Source organism: Chlorocebus sabaeus, chromosome 25 (assembly GCF_047675955.1).
Source record: "Chlorocebus sabaeus isolate Y175 chromosome 25, mChlSab1.0.hap1, whole genome shotgun sequence".
NCBI classification, from domain to species: Eukaryota; Metazoa; Chordata; class Mammalia; order Primates; family Cercopithecidae; genus Chlorocebus; species Chlorocebus sabaeus.
The window spans coordinates 84,813,095-84,831,895 of record NC_132928.1 but is presented as its reverse complement, the minus strand read 5'-3'; the positions used below and the strand labels follow the sequence as shown (position 1 = coordinate 84,831,895).

Sequence of the window (18,801 nt, the reverse complement as noted above, 5' to 3'; positions counted from 1 at the left end):
TTATATATTTGCAAACATATATAAAGATACAAATACAGTTTTTTCAACTTTTTTTTTAGCTAAAAAAATAGAGGTTCCTGCACAGTTGAAAGAATTAGTTTCGGATTTATCTTCTCAGTTTGTCATCTCACCTCCTACTTTAAGGAGCAGACAAAAAAACACATCCAATAAGAACAAGCTTGAAGATGAACTGGTAGGAAATGCATGATTTTATTTGTGTTTGTTAAAACATACTTTTTTCTTAAAAATGTTTTAATTGTTTTAATTTTATTTAATGATTTTAAATTGTGTTTATTATTTAAGTAAATGTCTTAAAGATAACAGTCATGTGTACTAAAAGCCAAAAATGGTCTTGTCTACCCCTTCGGAGACCCTCCCTACCTTTAATTACACATCTGTGGTATGTTACCGATGATACTTTACTGGCAGTTCTAGTTTAAATTACCTGTTTGTGGAAAGGTTTTCAGAATTACCTGGGTGTTTTTTAAAGAAATAGTTGAGGGATTGAGTGGAAGTCCCTTATGTTTATAAATGTTAATTCATAAGCATTGATTGAATTATCTGCCATGAGTCTGTTACTCTGCAAATTACACAAAAATAATTCAGGCAAATTCCCTGTCTCTCAGGCACCTACAGTTGAACTGAGATACACAGTTTCGTTGAAGAGATGAAAACAATTATTTCAAATCATTTATACTCAAATACTTTATAGACCAAGGTTAGAGGAGACAGGCATTCCTCCTGACAGAGTAAATGGCAGAGGCAAAGGCTCAGAGCATGGCAGTAGCAGGCAGATGAGGAGTGTTCATTGTGAATAGCCATATGTATATTGCAGGTAGTTTGCATGAAAGATGAAATGTGGGTAGGAGAGAATAGTCTCTGGTTGTCTACTTAGAAACCGAGAGCCTAGACATGGACAAAGGGAATGGGTACAGAAGGCAGTAGACAGTGGAAACATTCAAAAATAAAACTGATCATAACTTGGAGATGAGCTGAATTGTAGGAATAAAGAACAGGCCTACGTGACTAAGGCTTTTACTAAAAAGTATGAGAAAAGGAGTCAGTTTTGCACTGGCAAGTTTGAATTCATCAGCAATGTTTGGCTGTAGTCTTCCTTGTCTCAGTGTAGAAGTTTTAAAATTAGTTTCGTGTTTAGTACTTAACTTTTTAAAATGTTTAACCCATAGAAAGATGATGCACAATCAGTAGAAACTGTGGGAAAGCCAAAAGCGAAGCGAATCAGGACATCAAAAACAAAGCAAGCAAGCAAGTATGACTCTCTGTTCTGTTCTTGATTGATTGATTGAGACAGTCTCGCTCTGTCGCCAAGGCTGGAGTACAGTGGTGTGATTTTGGCTCACTGCAACCTCTGCCTCCCAGGTTCAGGGGATTCTCTTGCCTCAGCCTCCCAAGTGGCTGGGACTACAGGTGCTGCTGAAGGTAGATTTCTTTTTTTTTATATATATATATATATATTTTTTTTTTTTTTTTTTTTTTGAGGCGGAGTCTCGCTCTGTCGCCCAGGCTGGAGTGCAATGGCCGGATCTCGGCTCACTGCAAGCTCCGCCTCCCGGGTTCACACCATTCTCCTGCCTCAGCCTCCCAAGTAGCTGGGACTACAGGCGCCGTCACCTCGCCCGGCTAGTTTTTTGTATTTTTTAGTAGAGACGGGGTTTCACCGTGTTAGCCAGGATGGTCTCGATCTCCTGACCTCGTGATCCGCCCGTCTCGGCCTCCCAAAGTGCTGGGATTACAGGCTTGAGCCACCGCGCCCGGCTGATTTGTTTATATATTAATAGCATGAAAGCCCAGTCCTTTTAAAAGGAGCATGGGAGGAATAAAAATAAAATAATAAGAGGAGGATGGTAGGGTGGGGGCAGTTTAGTTCCCAGTGGATCTTTCTGGTTTTTGCAGAAAAACGAAGTAGGGGAGGGAAGTGTGATGGTTTACCTCTTTGTTAGGAAAATTAGGTAACTATTAGTAAAAAATAATGATACATTTTAAAATCCTGCAATTATTTTACAAAAAGCAATAAAACTGCATCCATGGGAAAATTACTCCATTTCAGATATATTTGTTACACAGAATCTTGTTTATGCTGTGCTTAGTAGGTAGGCATGGTTGAATTTAATAAAAGTACCAGTTGATGCATTTTATTTAAAAACTGATTTAATAACACTGACTAATATCACTGTTTACATATATATATACTGGCGTATCTATTTGAGAAACTCTTGTTTGTGAAATTCTGTGGATCTTTGCTAATTGCTGGTGTTTGATCATTGACAGTTCTGCTGGGCCTGCGGGGCTCTCATCCCCTGGGCTGACTACTGATATTCGGCCCATCCTTGTAATCCAGCAGTACTTTTTCATACATTTGAAACATTTAGAGGAAAATTCAATAATTGAATAATTGTTTGTAAATATTCTGATCGAAAAGGAAAAATTCCCCTTAATGAAACCTTAACTCTGCTTCTGATTAGCTTATATGACTTAAAGCTTCACTTCAGTTCTCTTGAAACCATTACATCTTTTATAAAATGAAAGCACTAAAGGTTTCTAAGTCCCTAAGGTTTCTCTCAACATGTTGGGAAGCCAGTTTTATTTTATAGCATAATGTGTTTATTCTTACTTGATCATATCTTTTTTTTTTTTTTTCAGAAACACAGAAAAAGAAAGTGCTTGGTCACCTCCTCCCATAGAAATTCGGCTGATTTCCCCCTTGGCTAGCCCAGTTGACGGAGTCAAGAGCAAACCAAGAAAAACTACAGAAGTGACAGGAACAGGTCGTGGAAGGAGCAGAAAGAAACTATCTTCGTATCCAAAGCAAATTTTACGCAGAAAAATGCTGTAATTTCTTGGGAAGTTTTTAATGTACACCTATTTGTAAAGTCATCAGAATAGTGTGGATTATTAAATATCTAGTTTGGAAGAAAATAATTTATATAAATTATTGTAAATTTTTATGTAAACAGAAGGTCTTCAATAAGTAAGTAACTCCATATGGAGTGATTGTTTCAGTCCAGGCAATTTTTCTATTTTATATTAAGACTTCATACATTTATATAATATGTAAATATGGCTTCTTAATGGAATGTTAAATAAAATGTATACTTCACAGTCGTTTGTGTCTGTTGGTTTTTGAAAGGGAGGGGTATCTGTTTGGATAGTTTTATATACTCATTGGTCTCATTTTCTCTATAATGAAAATATTAGACCAGTCTTAAAATGGGGATGATTGAACTATTGATATTTCTTTTTACAGTTACTATTTTATAATTTATGCACTTTGATTCTGTGATTCAGATTTCTAATCATAAATTTTTTTTTTTTTTTTTTTTGCTTTTGGCTGTTACTATGTTAAAATTGAATTATGGGCATGTAATTTTGCCATCTTTGTAGTTTCACAAATTTTGTGTAATCTACCTCAAAAGAATAATCCAAGTATTGGTTAACTATAATGTTGGCATCTCTTATTCAGCAAGCTTACAGACTCTTCAGAGTCTTAGTCAAAGACTAATCCAGGTTAGATTGACCGGTTCACTGCTCACTTGCAACCTTATCAAAGGGTTTCAAAGGGAAATGTAAAATAAACCTGTTTATGGATATTGAGTGCATCTTGTATGTGCCTAATATTGATAGGATGAGATGTCTGAACAAATTTTTATAATATTGCTGTGAAGGAGCTTGCTACCGAACCACAGAAATCCCTTAATATTTCAGGTTTTAAAACTGGCAAATTCTCACAGAACCTCAGGCACAGATTATTAAGGTTGGGAGAGAGTGAGTAGATGTAGAAAAGGAAAGCAGCAGCACACGCCCTGTTCTCTACAGTACAACTGTGCAATTACGCAGTGATACTTGGTGTAGGCTCTAACATTCATCAATAAATAAGTGTTGTAAAATAATTTATAACAGGTAATTGATAGTGTGTAATGAATGGACTATTAATAATTGATCGCCTAGAAACGAACCGCTTTTGTGGGCTAAGCTTTTAATGTTTTAATGTGAAGCATAAGCAGTGTGCTTTCTGCATTTATTTTTCTACCAAATAATATGGATAATGAGAAACTGATGAAAATGCCTACACCAAGTATCGACAGTGTGAAAGTAGCAGTGCGAGTGCGGCCTTTTAGTCAGGTTAGTGATGGATGTTACGCTGCCTTGTTGAAAATTTCACTGACTGATTTTACTACTTTTTTAACGATAGTTATCAAACTTGTATTTAAGCTGCTTGTCATTTATGGAATATTGAACTTATTTAAATGAACTTGTTAAATGAATTAATTTAAAGATCTAAACATAATTCAGCAAACAATTTTACTCTTTGCGCAAGTAGCACAATAAATGTGGATGAAATGTTTGTCAAGTTAATGCTTTTTTAAACCAACGCAATTCGGTAAATATAGATGTGTGGTACCTGTTTTTAATAAATGTACTTTTTCCCCCTCTGTGAATGTAGATCATAAGCAAACAAATGGCCTGTTCTAAATGAACTTTATATATATTTTAAATGAATGTATGTACTTATGTATAAATGTCTTTATATAGCTTGAATAAAAACACTGCTCATTAAAATGTGTTGCTACAGCATTTTAGGATAGCACATGAATGATATTCTCGGACCTTGTAGCAACCATGTATCTGATGATAACAGCACTGGTTAAACTAAGGTATTTAGTATCATAGTGAGGTAAACAATAGACTCAGATCAGGTATAGTTAATTCTGCCTGGATAGATATTGAAGGCTTCCTACATGTAGATAGAAGCATTTGAGAGGACTGTGAAGGCTTAGTAAAATGTCAGTAAAGACTTGCTCGGCAATATGTAAAGGCCTGGTCCTGAATGGGCTACAATGGAATGACCTTATATGAGGTCTTCCTGCTTTTACCATTATCAATATTACTTTGTACCTCTTCAGTTGGAATCAGTTCTATCTGTCCTGTGCCTCTGCATTCATCTATATTGTGGAGAATAGTTCAACAGCTGGGTACAGCTGTGAAATTATGTAACCAGGTATATGTATAACTAGATAAGTGTAGCTGCTATTTAAGGCATGGTTTCTAAGGCAACTGATGAAAAAATACCAAAGAATGAATTTGTGACCAGTATATTAACTGCTTTGGCCCAAGCAGACCTTCAGCAACGATGCAAGTGGTCATTCCTGCTGTCATTTTCACTGACCTCTAATATTGCCAGGATGAGTAACTGCAAGTTTTAAACAGCAAATAAGGATTTGTAGGATTAGGCACTAAAACAGTCATGTATTTACAGAACCTTTAGGTTCCCTTTACAAAAAGATTGCATTTTATTCAAGTTCACCACCAAAGTTGACTAACTTGGACTAGAATGGTCTAAGCAGGGAGTACAGAGGATGGATTCGGGAGATAGCTTGCAGGTACAGTGCTTGCTCTGTATCCACAGGGGCTCTGTTCTAAGGCCCCCAGTGGACTCCTGAAACCACAGGTGGAACCTAACCCTATATATACACTACATTTTTTTCCTGTACATACATACCTATGATAGTGTATAAATTAGTCACAGACTCTTCTACTTTGGGGCCATGATAAAAATAACATAGGGGCATAAGCACTGCAGTGCCACCACGGTCATCTGGTAACCAAGATGGTTACTAAGCGACTGTACATGGATATGTTAGACAAGGATGAGTCACGTCCAGGCAGGACAGTGGGATGGCGTGAGATTTTCACACACTTCTTAGACTGGTGGCACAATTTAAAACATACAAGGTATTTCTGGAATTTTCCATTTCATATTTTCAGATTCTGGTTGACTGCTGGTAACACCACAGGAAGTGAAACTGCAGACAAGGGGGGCCTACTGTAGATAGAGATGATCCTGCCTAGACAACTGCAATATATCCTATGTGAACTTGCCACCCCCGATCCATTCTTTACCTAGCAGTAAGAGAAAAATACTAGTATCATGAAGCTCTCTGCTCAAAACCTTTCAGTTTATTGAAAATAAAAGTTTTACAGTTTACAAGGCCTAGGTGACCTGGACACTGCCTAATTTTCTAACTCCATATCTAATGCTTATTTTCATTGGATCAGAGAACCTACTTTATGGCACTTTCATTATAAAAAGCAATATATTGCTGGGTACAGTGGCTCACCTGTAATCCCAGCACTTTGGGAGGCCAAGTTCAAGACCAGCCTGGCCAACATGGTGAAACCCCATCTCTACTAAAAATACAAAAATTAGCCAGGTATGGTCACACACACTTGTAGTCCCAGCTATTTGGGAGGCTGACACGAGAATTGCTTTAATCCGGGAGGCGGAGGCTGCAGTGAACCAAGATCACACCACTCCAGCCTGGGCGACAGAGTGAGACTCTGTTTCAAAAAAAAAAAAAAGCAATATATTCTCAGACAGTATATTCTCTGGGCCTCAGTTTATCTGCAAAATGGGCTCTTGACACTTCCCAAGATTGCTATCGTAAGTAACAGAGGAAATACGTATATCGCAGAGCACAGTGCCCGACAACTATTTCAGCTGCTACGTTTTTCACCATAATCTCTTTTAAACAACTTTGAGGTAATACAATTCAAAGTATACAGTTCAATGGTTTTAAATATGTTCAGATATGTGCAACCATCACCACAGTCAATCTTAGAACATTTCCTCACCTAAGAATTTCTGTACCTTTTAGTTATCCTATTTCCCGTCCCTAAGCAACCACTAATGATCCCTGCAGATTTCCCTTCCTGGGTGTTTCCTATGAGTGGAATCATATACAGTCTTTTGTGACTGACTTTCACACAGCGTGTTTTCAAAGTCCACCCATGTTGCAACCTATATCAAAATGTCATTCTCTATGGCTGGTGAATATTCAGGATTCTATTTTGTGGATACACACGGTTTTGTTCATCAGCAGAAGCACACTTCAGTTGGTTCTGCCTTTTGCCTATTGTTAATGACTGGTACACACATTTGTGTACAAGTTTTTGTGTGGGCATACTTTCATTTCTCTTGGTTATATACCTAAGCATTGAATTGCTGAGCCATATGGTAACGATGTTTAATCATCTGAGATACTCCCAGATTGTCCTCTAAAGCAGCTGTACCAACTTCCATTCCCAACAGCGGTACATAAGGGTTCCAAATTGTTCACATCCCTGCCAACAACTGCTACCCAACTTTCCAATTACAGTCATCCTAGCTGAGGTGAAGTGGTATGTCGTGGCTATGATTTACATTTCTCTAGTGACTAATGATATCAAGCATATTTTTAGGGGTATTTATTTGTATATCTTCCTAGAGAAGTATCAATTCAGATTATTTGCTCATTTTTTAAACTGGATTGTCTTTATTATTGAGCTGATATTTATGGATTATGAATATGAATCCTTATCAGATACATGATTTGAAAATTTTCCTCCCATTCCGTGGATTGCATTTTTCACATTATCGGTGTTCTTTGAAGCAGAAACATTTTAAATGTTGGCAATTTTATTGCTTTGCTTTAGATGGCATATCCAAGAATCCTTTGTCCAATCCAAGGCCATGAAGATTTATTCCTGTTCTTCTAAGGCTTTTATAGTTTTAGCTCTTACATTTATGCTTTTAATTCGAGATAATTTTGTATATAGTAAGAGTTCAATTTTTTTTTTTTTTTTTTTTTTTTCTTAAGAGACAATCTCACTGTGTCACCAGGCTGGAGGGCAGTGGTATGATCATAGCTCACCATAACCTCAAATCCCAGGCTCAGGCACTCCCCGTACTTCAGCCTCCAAAATAGGGCTATAGGTATGTGCCACTATGCCCAACCTTTTTTTTTTTTAAATAGAGATAGGGTCTCACTATGTTGCCAGGCTGGTCTCAAACTCCTAGCCTCAAGTTATCCCCCTACCTCAGCCTCCCAAAGAGTTGAGATTACAGGCATGAGCCACTGCATCCAGCCAATTTCATTCTCACATAGCTATCCAGTTCTCCCAGTATCATTTCTTAAAAAGGCTCCTCTTTTCCGCATTGGATGGTTCTAGCAGCCTTGTTCAAAATCAGCTGACCATAGACGTCAGGGTTTATTTTTGGACTCAATTCTATTAATTTGTATGTCTGTCCTTGTCAGTACCACACTGCCTTCATTACTGTTGGTTGGTATTAAGTTGTGAAATCAGGGAGCGTGAATTCTACTTTTTTCTTCATTTTCAAGATTGTTTTAGCTACTATGGGTCCTTTGCAATCCATATGAATTTTAGAAGCAGCTCATCATGGCCAGGCATGGTGGCTCACGCCTGTAATCCCAACATTTTGGGAGGCCGAGATGGGTGAATTGCCTGAGGTGAGGAGTTCGAGACCAGCCTGATCAACATGGTGAAACCCCATCTCTAAGAAAAATACAAAAATTAGCCAGGCGTGATGGGGGGCACCTGTAGTCCCAGCTACTCAGGAGGCTGGGGCAGGAGAATTGCCTGAACCCAGGAGGCAGAGGTTGCAGTGAGCTGAGACTGCGCCATTGCACTCCAGCCTGGGTGACAGTAAGACTCCGTCTCTAGAAGGAAAAAAAAATTAGCTCAGCATTTTCTACAAAGAAGTTGAGTGGGTTCTCATAGGGATCGCACTGGATCTGTATATTAGTTTGGTGAATACTGCCTTCCAAATGACCTTAAGTCTTCTGATCCATGAACATAGGATGTTTTTCCAGTCTTTGGTTTCTTAGTTTCTTTCAATAAAGTCATATAGCTGGCCGGGCGTGGTGGCTCATGCCTGTCATCCCAGCACTTTGGGAGGCCGAGGCGGGCGGATCACAAGGGCAGGAGTTCGAGACCATCCTGGCTAACACGGTGAAACCCCGTCTCTACTAAAAATACGAAAAATTAGCTGGGCGAGGTGGCGGCACCTGTAGTCCCAGCTACTCAGGAGGCTGAGGCAGGAGAATGGCGGGAGCCCGGGAGGCGGAGCTGGCAGTGAGCTGAGATCCGGCCACTGCACTCCACTGCACTCCAGCCCGGGCGACAGAGCGAGATTGTCTCACAAAAAAAAAAACAAAAGAAAAGAAAAAAAGTCATACAGCTTTCAGAGTATGGTTTGTACTTCTTTCATTAAATGTATTCCTATTCTTTTATTTTTTATTCATTTATTTTTGAGACAGTTTTTCACTTGTTACCTAGGCTGGAGTGCCACACGGGGAAGTACCAAGAACAGGCAAAAGAAAGGAGAGAGCAGGACTTAGAGCGTTTGCCGTAGTTTCTGCAGGAAGCAATGGGCAAGGCAGAGGAGACAAGTTTGACAAATTTAGCATTGGACAGTATGAGTAATTCTGGTGGGCTCTGACCTGTAAGAGTGGTCTTTAGTTGTTTAGTACCTGGCCTTGGGGGTGATTTAAAGCAAGGGAAGTACTGGCTTGATGTATAGGAGTTAGATAGAGGAGGTAGTAGGGGATATGGGCTTTGATTGGCATATAGGAGTTAGAGGAGGTAGTTGGGGATGTGGGCTCTGATTGGTGTCTAGGAGTTAGAGGAGGTAGTTGGGGATGTGGGCTCTGATTGGTGTCTAGGAGTTAGATAGAGGAGGTAGTTGGGGATGTGGGCTTTGATTGGTGTATAGGAGTTAGATAGAGGAAGTAGTTGGGGATATGGGCTTTGATTGGTGTATAGGAGTTAGAGGAGGTAGTTGGGGATGTGGGCTCTGATTGGTGTCTAGGAGTTAGATAGAGGAGGTAGTTGGGGATGTGAGCTTTGATTGGTGTATCGGAGTTAGATAGAGGAGATAGTTGGGGATGTGGGCTTTGATTGGTTGGTTTGCACATGAAAGGCAAGTTGTTTGCTATCTCTAGGAATCTGATAGCCCTGGTGAGCTGCAGGACATCAAACCATCATAAAGGATAGATCTCCATAGGATGCCACAGTGAATAGTGCTATGTTTTCCTGAGGAGGTATAAGACGTAGCGACTCATAATCATGACATAATCATGACTGGTAATGTGCGGAAGTAAATAAATGTCTCAAAGCTTCTATATATATGTATGTATATTTTTCATACATACAGAGAAAATTTTTAAATACAATTAATACAGTAATTTCCATAGTTGAACCAACTTTGAAGCTCTAGGATAAATTCCATTTGGTAATGGTATGCAATTCTTTTTGTATGTTGCTGGATTTAGTTTCATAGTATTTTGTTGAGGATTTTTGCATGCATATTCATAAGAGATAATGGTTTGTAATTTTGTTTTTTTTTTTTTGAGATGGAGTCTCGCTCTGTCACCCAGGCTGGAGTGCAGTGGCGCGATGTCAGCTCATTGCAACCTCTGCCTCCCGGGTTCAAGCGATTCTCCTGCCTCAGCTTCTTAACTGGGACTACAGGCACCCGCCACCACGCCCGGCTAATTTTTGTATTTTTAGTAGATACACGGTTTTACCATGTTGGTCAGGCTAGTCTCAAACTCCTGACCTCGTGATCTGCCTTCCTGAGCCTCCCAAAGTGCTGGGATTACAGGCGTGAGCCACCGTGCCTGGCATGTATTTTTGTGTTTGTTTTTTGTTTGTTTGAGACGGAGTCTTGCTCTGTGGCCCAGGCTGGAGTGCAGTGGCTCAATCTTGGCTCACTGCAAGCTCTGCCTCCCAGGTTCACGCCATTCTCCTGCCTCAGCCTCCCGAGTAGCTGGGACTACAGGCGCCGCCACCATGGCCTGGTTAATACCGTGTTAGCCAGGATGGTCTCGATCTCCTGACCTCGTGATCCGCCTGCCTTGGCCTCCCACAGTGCTGGGATTACAGGTGTGAGCCACCGCGCCCGGCCAGCATTTCTACTTCTATGTCTTCCCTTGTTCTAGGTCTATTTAGACTTTTTTTCTTGAGTCAATTTCTGTTATTTCTGCCTTTGTAGGAATTTATTTCATCTAAGTTATCTAATTTGTTGGTGTTCAGTTGTTCAAAGTATTCCTTTATTATCCTTTCTTTAATCATAGTTTTCTTTCGTTCTGTGAATATGTTTATAATGACTACTTTAAAAGTCTTTTTCTGATAAATCCTGCATCTGGTCACTCTGTTTTTGTTGCCTGTTTCTTCCCCAGTGTATGGATCATACTTTCCTGTTACTTTGCGTGCCTCCTAATTTTTCCTTAGAAACTGGACATTGTAGATATATTGTAGCGGCTCTGGCTACTAGCTCTGCCTCTCCTCTGTGGCTTGTTCCTTTTAACTTTTATTTGCCAGTTTGTTTAGTGACTGGTTGAATTGTTATAGGAAGTCTCCTATGTCCCCCAGCGCCCACCGTTGTTCCTTAGGGAAGCACAGTTTTGGGTCCGCCCCAGTCACGCTGGGAGAACAATGGTTTTGGTAGGTCCCCCTTACTGTCTTTCCTTGCCCTTGCCCAGCTGTTAAACTTCACTCTTTGCTGGCTGGTTATTGTTTTCAACGATGTCCTGGGGTATAAATTGCTTTACAAATGAATCCCATCAAATTCTTCCTTTGAAGGGAATAGTTTCTAAAACCAGTGTTTGATACTTTTGACCTTCCAACTATCTTATTCTCCAGTTCGTCCCTGCCAGTTAGAGGGCGTACACTTTTACTTGTATGTGACTCTCTTCTCTGCTGTCTTTCATCCCAACCTCCACCCCTCCCCAGGGCATCCTTAGGCTTGAACTTCCCCAATCTGTTACAAATGAAGTCAGTTCCTTTAGGAAGAGATGTGAGGCACCAGGGGTTGTATGGCCTAATTATCGCCTCCGGCAAAATCTCTAAGCCAGGGCTCTGGAAACAGATGTGTGAACAATAGTCAACTGCTCTTCAGATGATACGCCTGCTCTAGGAGCAGAGTACTCCGTGGAGGTGGGGCCCTAGCCTAAGGTCCTCTCAGCTTGTCTCCCCTGGTGTTCAACCATCTCAGGACCCAGGACAAAAGTAGTCAGTACTCCAGTAAGTTCAGCATGCTGCAACCAAAACAGAGCCTCCATTCCTCGCGTGGGAGCTGGGTGTGAAAGGGAGACCCCCAGTTAACCTGACACTTGGCCTCACTAACAGGTAGAGAGAGGCAGAATGAGAAATGCTAATATCTCAATCTTCCTGGGAAGAAAGTCCTCCAGCTGGGATCTGGAGCAGAGACAGAACCCTGTGTTACTGGCTCCAGACATCTGGAGTGGAATCTCCACCTTCCTGAGCTGGCAAGGGAAGGGAAAGAAATGATCTCGCTTAAAATACCACAAACTCTTTTCTTACCAAATTTTAGTACATTTTCTTGAATAGATGCTTTTTTTTTTTTCTTTTTGAGACAGACTCTCACTCTGTCACCCAGGCTGGAGTGCCATGGTGCAATCTCAGCTCACTACAGCCTCCACCTCCCAAGTTCAAGCGATTCTTATGCCTCAGCCTCCTGAGTAGCTGGGATTAGAGGCACGCGCCACCACACCCAGATAATTTTTGTATTTTTAGTAGACATGGGGTTTCACCATGTTGGCCAGGCTGGTCTCGAACTCCTGACCTCAAGTCATCCGCCCGCCTCAGCCTCCCAAAGTGCTGGGATTACAAGTGTGAGCCATCGCACCTGGCCATGAATAGATGTTTCTTCGCGTGCTGTTTGTCCTTAGGACCATTTCTAGAGGTTTTAAAAGGTGTTTTTTCTTCCATTTGTTTGTGTCCTCTTTGATTTCACTGAGCAGTGGTTTGTAGTTCTCCTTGAAGAGGTCCTTTACATTCCTTGTAAGTTGGATTCCTAGGTATTTTATTCTCTTTGAAGCAATTGTAAATGGAAGTTCATTCGTGATTTGGCTCTCTGTTTGTCTGTTATTGATGTGTAAGAATGCTTGTGATTTTTGCACATTTATTTTGTATCCTGAGACTTTGCTGAAGTTTCTTATCAACTTAAGGAGATTTGGGGCTGAGACAATGGGGTTTTCTAAATATACAATCATGTCATCTGCAAACAGGGACAATTTGACTTCTTCTTTTCCTAACTGAATCCCCTTTATTTCTTTCTCTTGCCTGATTGCCCTAGCCAGAACTTCCAACACTATGTTGAATAAGAGTGGTGAGAGAGGGCATCCCTGTCTTGTGCCAGTTTTCAAAGGGAATTTTTCCAGTTTTTGCCCATTCAATATTATATTGGCTGTGGGTTTGTCATAAATAGCTCTTATTATTTTGAGATACGTTCCATCAATACTGAATTTATTGAGCGTTTTTAGCATGAAGGGCTGTTTCCCTATTTAATAAATGGTGCTGGGAAAATTGGCTAGGCATAAGTAGAAAGCTGAAACTGGATCCTTTCCTTACTCCTTATACAAAAATTCATTCAAGATGGATGAGAGACTTAAATGTTAGACCTAATACCATAAAAACCCTAGAAGAAAACCTAGGTAATACCATTCAGGACATAGGCATGAGCAAGGACTTCATGTCTAAAACACCAAAAGCAACAGCAACAAAAGCCAAAATTGACAAATGGGATCTCATTAAACTAAAGAGCTTCTGCACAGCAAAAGAAACTACCATCAGAGTGAACAGGCAACCTACAGAATGGGAGAACATTTTTGCAATCTACTCATCTGACAAAGGGCTAATATCCAGAACCTACAAAGAACTCAAACAAATTTACAAGAAAAACACAAACAACCCCATCAAAAAGTGGGCAAAGGATATGAACAGACATTTCTCAAAAGAAGACATTCATACAGCCAACAGACACATGAAAAAATGCTCATCATCACCGGCCATCAGAGAAATGCAAATCAAAACCACAATGAGATACCATCTCACACCAGTTAGAATGGCGATCATTCAAACGTCAGGAAACAACAGGTGCTGGAGAGGATGTGGAGAAATAGGAACACTTTTACACTGTTGGTGGGATTGTAAACTAGTTCAACCATTGTGGAAAACAGTATGGTGATTCCTCAAGGATCTAGAACTAGAAGTACCAGTACCATATGACCCAGCCATCCCATTACTGGGTATATACCCAAAGGATTATAAATCATGCTGCTATAAAGACACATGCACACGTATGTTTATTGTGGCACTATTCACAATAGCAAAGACTTGGAATCAACCCAAATGTCCATCAGTGACAGACTGGATTAAGAAAATGTGGCACATATACACCATGGAATACTATGCAGCCATAAAAAAGGATGAGTTTGTGTCCTTTGTAGGGACATGGATGCAGCTGGAAACCATCATTCTCAGCAAACTATCGCAAGAACAGAAAACCAAACACCGCATGTTCTCACTCATAGGTGGGAACTGAACAATGAGATCACTTGGACTCGGGAAGGGGAACATCACACACTGGGGCCTATTATGGGGAGGGGTGTGGGGGGAGGGATGGCATTGGGAGTTATACCTGATGTAAATGACGAGTCGATGGGTGCTGACGAGTTGATGGGTGCAGCACACCAACATGGCACAAGTATACATATGTAACAAACCTGCACGTTATGCACATGTACCCTAGAACTTAAAGTATAATAAAAAAATAAAAAATAAAAAAATAAAAAAGTAAAAAGTTTTTTTTTCATTTTTTAATTGATAATTTTTCACTAGTTTTACTGAGGAGTTCACCAGTTATGCAGGAAGTCAGTCTCTCCACTACTGTAGTTATTGTTATTAGTATAGTTGGGTGTTAGAGAGCCAGCTCTTCTCAGAAAGTTAGTATGACTAGAGACAGCCTTTCAGAAATTCCGAGGGAGTGCAGGAACAACTGCTTGTCGTAACAACTGCTAGAAGTAACACAGTTAGAGAACAAACTGAGGGGAGGGTATGTTCCTGGCTTAACTTCTTAGTAGGTATGAAGACCTGCAAAACAACGAACTTGGATAACGAAGAGACACTGGAATGACTGACTCTGAATTTGTAATTTGACTGCAGAGAGAGAAGAATTCTGGGAGCAAATGTGTGATTTCCATGCATTCCAGAACCACCGCCACTATACAGGACCCTAAGAACCCAGAGCGTGTGAAGACATTTACTTTTGCCTGGCGTATTGGTCTCACGATGGATTTCAAAAGGATAAAGATGGTGTCCTTATTTCAGCTGATCCTAGTAGTAAATTTGCAGGCCAGGTAAGTTGCTGTAAAACACAGCTTCACTGTCAGTTTTTTGTTGTTTTATTTTTGATGATGTGTTCACAGTGTGAAAGTACAATAATTTTATGCAAGCATAAATATATGCTTCCATATGAGAATTTGACTTTCAATTTACTCCTTTTCTATGCTGAACATGAGGTCCAAAACTACAGCTATTGCCTAAGTAATTTTTAGATACTCAAATCAGTTCATTTGCCAACGTACTGGCCTACCTTGAAAAAAGCATGACATGACAAGCAAAATAAGCAAACTGTATGAGGCACTGAGCATCTGAGAACTTCTGTTTTAATGAGCATTTATCATGTGCTGTGCACTGCTCTGCCTTAAAGTTGCTCACAATTTGGTTTGGGGAGAGAGGCAAGAAAAGTGCACTCAGATGTTACAGGTTCCGTGATCAGATGTATGGGATACAGTGGGGTACGAAGGTGAGGTGGTCATTCAATCTAGACAGGATATTTAGTGAATGGTTTAATAAAGGCTGTGATGTTTAGGCTGAGTTTTGACAGACAAGGAGAAACAGTCAGAAACAGTTATGGGGAGGAAATGAACAGAGCCTTAGTGACCTGTGGGACAATCTTAAACTCTGCACGTCACTGGAGTCACAGAAGAAATGGGAGGGGGGTGTGTGCAAGAAATGCTTGAGGAATTGATGGGTGAAATTTTCCCAAATTTGATGGAAACTATAAACCCACAGGTCTAAGAAGAGCAAAGAGTCCTAAGTAGAATAAACACAAGGAAAATCACAGTAAGCCCCATTTTAATTAAATTGCTATAATCCAGTGATAACATCTTAAAAACAAGTGAGAAAAGATGGAGGAACAACAAGAATGGCAGCAGATATATTGTCAGAACTTTGTGAGCTAGAACACAAGGGAGAGACTTAAGAGCTGAAAGCCGTTCTCGAGCTTGGGCAGGAGCAGTGGTTCATGCCTGTAATCCCAGCACTTTGAGAGGCCGAGGCAGGTAGATCATTTGAAGTCAGGAGTTCAAGACCAGCCAGGCCAACATGGTGAAGCCCTATCTCTCCAAAAAATACAAAACAAAACTAGTTGGGCATGGTGGCACCTGCCTGTCATCACAGCTACTAGGGAGGCTGAGGCAGGAGAGTTGCTTGAATCCAGGAGATGGAGGTTGCGGTGAGCCAAGATCGCACCACTGCACTCTAGCCTGGGTGACAGAATGAGACTCCACCTCAAAAAAAAGAAAATAAATTCTCAACCTAGAACACTGTGCCCAAGAAATTTTTTTTCTAATTTTGAATCTTTCAGAAAGATCATTGATTGTCAAAGCAAGAATAATAAATTCTGTTGGGATTCAAAACAAATACAGAAATAAAATATGACAACACCAGAAAAAGGAGACAGGTACCAGAAGTATATTATTTTAAGATTTTGCATTATATAGGAAGTAATATAATATTTGAAAATAAATATTTTAAAGAAATCTGTTGTAACCCTAGAGCCCAGGGTTTCTTTTATTACAAACACACGGTGATGTTTTATTAACATCAGTTAATAAAAACATTAAAAATCCATTACTAGTAAACATACATAATATAAAAATATTTTTATGAAAAGTAATTTTCTTTTTTTAATTATTTATTTATTTTGAGATGGACTCTCGCTCAGTCACCCAGGCTAGGGTGCAGTGGCACAATCTCGGCTCACTATAACCTCTACCTCCCAGGTTCAAGTGATTCTCCTGCCTCAGCCTCCCAAGTAGCTAGAATTACAGGCATGTGCCACCATACTCGGCTAATTTTTGTATTTTTAGTAGAGACGGGATTTCATCATGTTGGCCCGGCTGGTCTCGAACTCCTGACCTCAAGTCATCTGCCCACCTCAGCCCCCAAAAGAGCTGGGATTACAGGTGTGAGCCACCACGCCCGACCTATTTTTATTTTTATTTAGAGATGGGTTCTTGCTCTGTTGCCCAGCCTGGTCTTGAACTTGAACTCCTAAGCTCAAATGATCCTTCTGCCTCTGCCTCTGCCTCCCAAAGTGCTGGGATCTTAAGTGTGAAACACCACGCCAGGCCAAAAAATAATACTCAAGCCAACACTGAAGAGAATGGCACTGTTTTCCATTTTTGAAATCTCTGTGATATTTGACTCCATGAAAAAGCTTGATTCTCTGCCCTAAAATCACGTTATAGAGCCTCTGGCAAACCCCACTGCACTCGTTACTCCACTCTACACTCATGAGAGGATGAGAATGAAAAAGTCCGATCACAAAACGAAGTGTCACTTTACAAACACCCTGAAAAGATCTCACAGACACTGGAATGCATTGTGAGAACTGGTGCCCTAGAGCAATCAATATGAAATAAATAAACAAAACAAGTATAACTAACTAATGAGTCAAGTGCAGGGAAACGACTGTAAAACATTCTTTACCTCTCTTACCCTGCCATGTTTGGGATTTAGAAACAGAGGAGATGGGATAAGTAGAATACAAATAGCAAGATAGTAGATTTAATGCCAATAATTTATATCAATGATTAAAAAATATAAATAGTCTAAACATTACCAATTAAAAAGCAAAGATCATCAGATAAGATAGAAAGAGCAGGATCCAACTCTATCTGTCTACAAAATGTATGAGTGGGTGGGGGGTGGTTTAAGTGCTTCTGTATCACAGGATTTTTTAAAAACCTGGTTTACATATAAAAAAGAGCATGCAAACACTAAGAAAAAAAACTAGAGGATACATTTACATCACGTTGCATAGGCTCCAGAACAAGAAATATTTCATAATGAGGAAAGAATTCATTAAGGCGACATAGCCAACCCAAATGGGTATGTACCTAATAACTGAGCTTCAAAGTACACAAAGCAAAAACAGAAATAGAAAAATAGACAAATCTACAACTGTATTTAGTGATTTCAACACTCCTATCTCAGTAATTGACAAACAAAACTCTGTAATATTACAGAACAACAGAATAATATCAACCTAATTGACAATTATATCATAAAACATGTCAACCACTTCCCACCCAACCACAGCACACACATTCTTTGTAAGTACACACAGAACATGCACCATGATAGACAGTATTTCAGATCATAAAACTAGTCTCAATAAATGTAAGGGTAAGAGGACTCAAATTGGCTGGGTGTGGTGGTGTGTACCTATAATCCCAGCACCTCGGGAGGCCAAGACAGGTGGATCATCTGAGCCCAGGAGTTTGAGACCAGCCTGGATAACATGATGAAAAACTGTCTCCGCTAAAAATACAAACAATTAGCCGGGCGTGGTGGTGCACAATGGTGGGGTGCGCACCTGTCATCCCAGCTACTTTGGGAGCTGAGGTGGGAGGATCGCTCGAGCCCAGAAAGTCAAGGCTGCAGTGAGCTGTGACTGCACCACTGCACTCCAGCCTGGGCGATAAGAGTGAGATCCTGTCTCAAAAAAAAAAAAAGACTGAAATCATATGAAGTATGTTTTCTGACCACACTGGAGTTAAACTAGGAAGAAAAATATTTGGGAAATTCACAAGCATTTGGAAAATAACAGACTTCTAAATAATCCATTGGTTAAAGAAAAAACCACTAGGGAAATTAGAAAACTTTTTTTTTAACTGAATGAAAATCAAAACACTACTGACAAGGAAGAGGCCAGAGAAACAGTATTACAAAAAAAAAATAAGTTTAAAAAAATCTTTAAAAGACAAAAAAAGCAACTCAAGACACCTGTCAAATGTGTGGAACAAGCATGGAGTATGCAGTCAGGATAGACAAATATACACACACACA

General features: G+C 40.0%; 2 protein-coding genes across 4 annotated transcripts in view; both read left to right on the top strand.

Annotated features, from left to right (window-relative positions):
- The window catches only part of AHCTF1 (AT-hook containing transcription factor 1), a 97,232-nt gene extending 92,654 nt beyond the window's left edge, over positions 1–4,578 (top strand). For 2 of the 3 annotated variants that reach the window (XM_037986109.2, XM_073011918.1), the window contains exons 34-36: positions 60–193; positions 1,188–1,270; positions 2,662–4,578. In XM_037986109.2, the coding sequence (XP_037842037.2) occupies positions 60–193; positions 1,188–1,270; positions 2,662–2,854 (410 nt within the window). In that variant the 3' untranslated portion in view covers positions 2,855–4,578. The remainder of the gene's footprint in view (positions 1–59; positions 194–1,187; positions 1,271–2,661) is intronic. The other variant, XM_037986111.2, reaches the window with a different exon arrangement.
- LOC103230917 (kinesin-like protein KIF28P) overlaps positions 4,057–18,801 on the top strand; it is a 70,474-nt gene continuing 55,729 nt past the window's right edge. Inside the window, exons 1-2 of the mRNA XM_073011409.1 lie at positions 4,057–4,140; positions 14,827–15,020. Of these exons, the coding sequence (XP_072867510.1) occupies positions 4,057–4,140; positions 14,827–15,020 (278 nt within the window). The remainder of the gene's footprint in view (positions 4,141–14,826; positions 15,021–18,801) is intronic.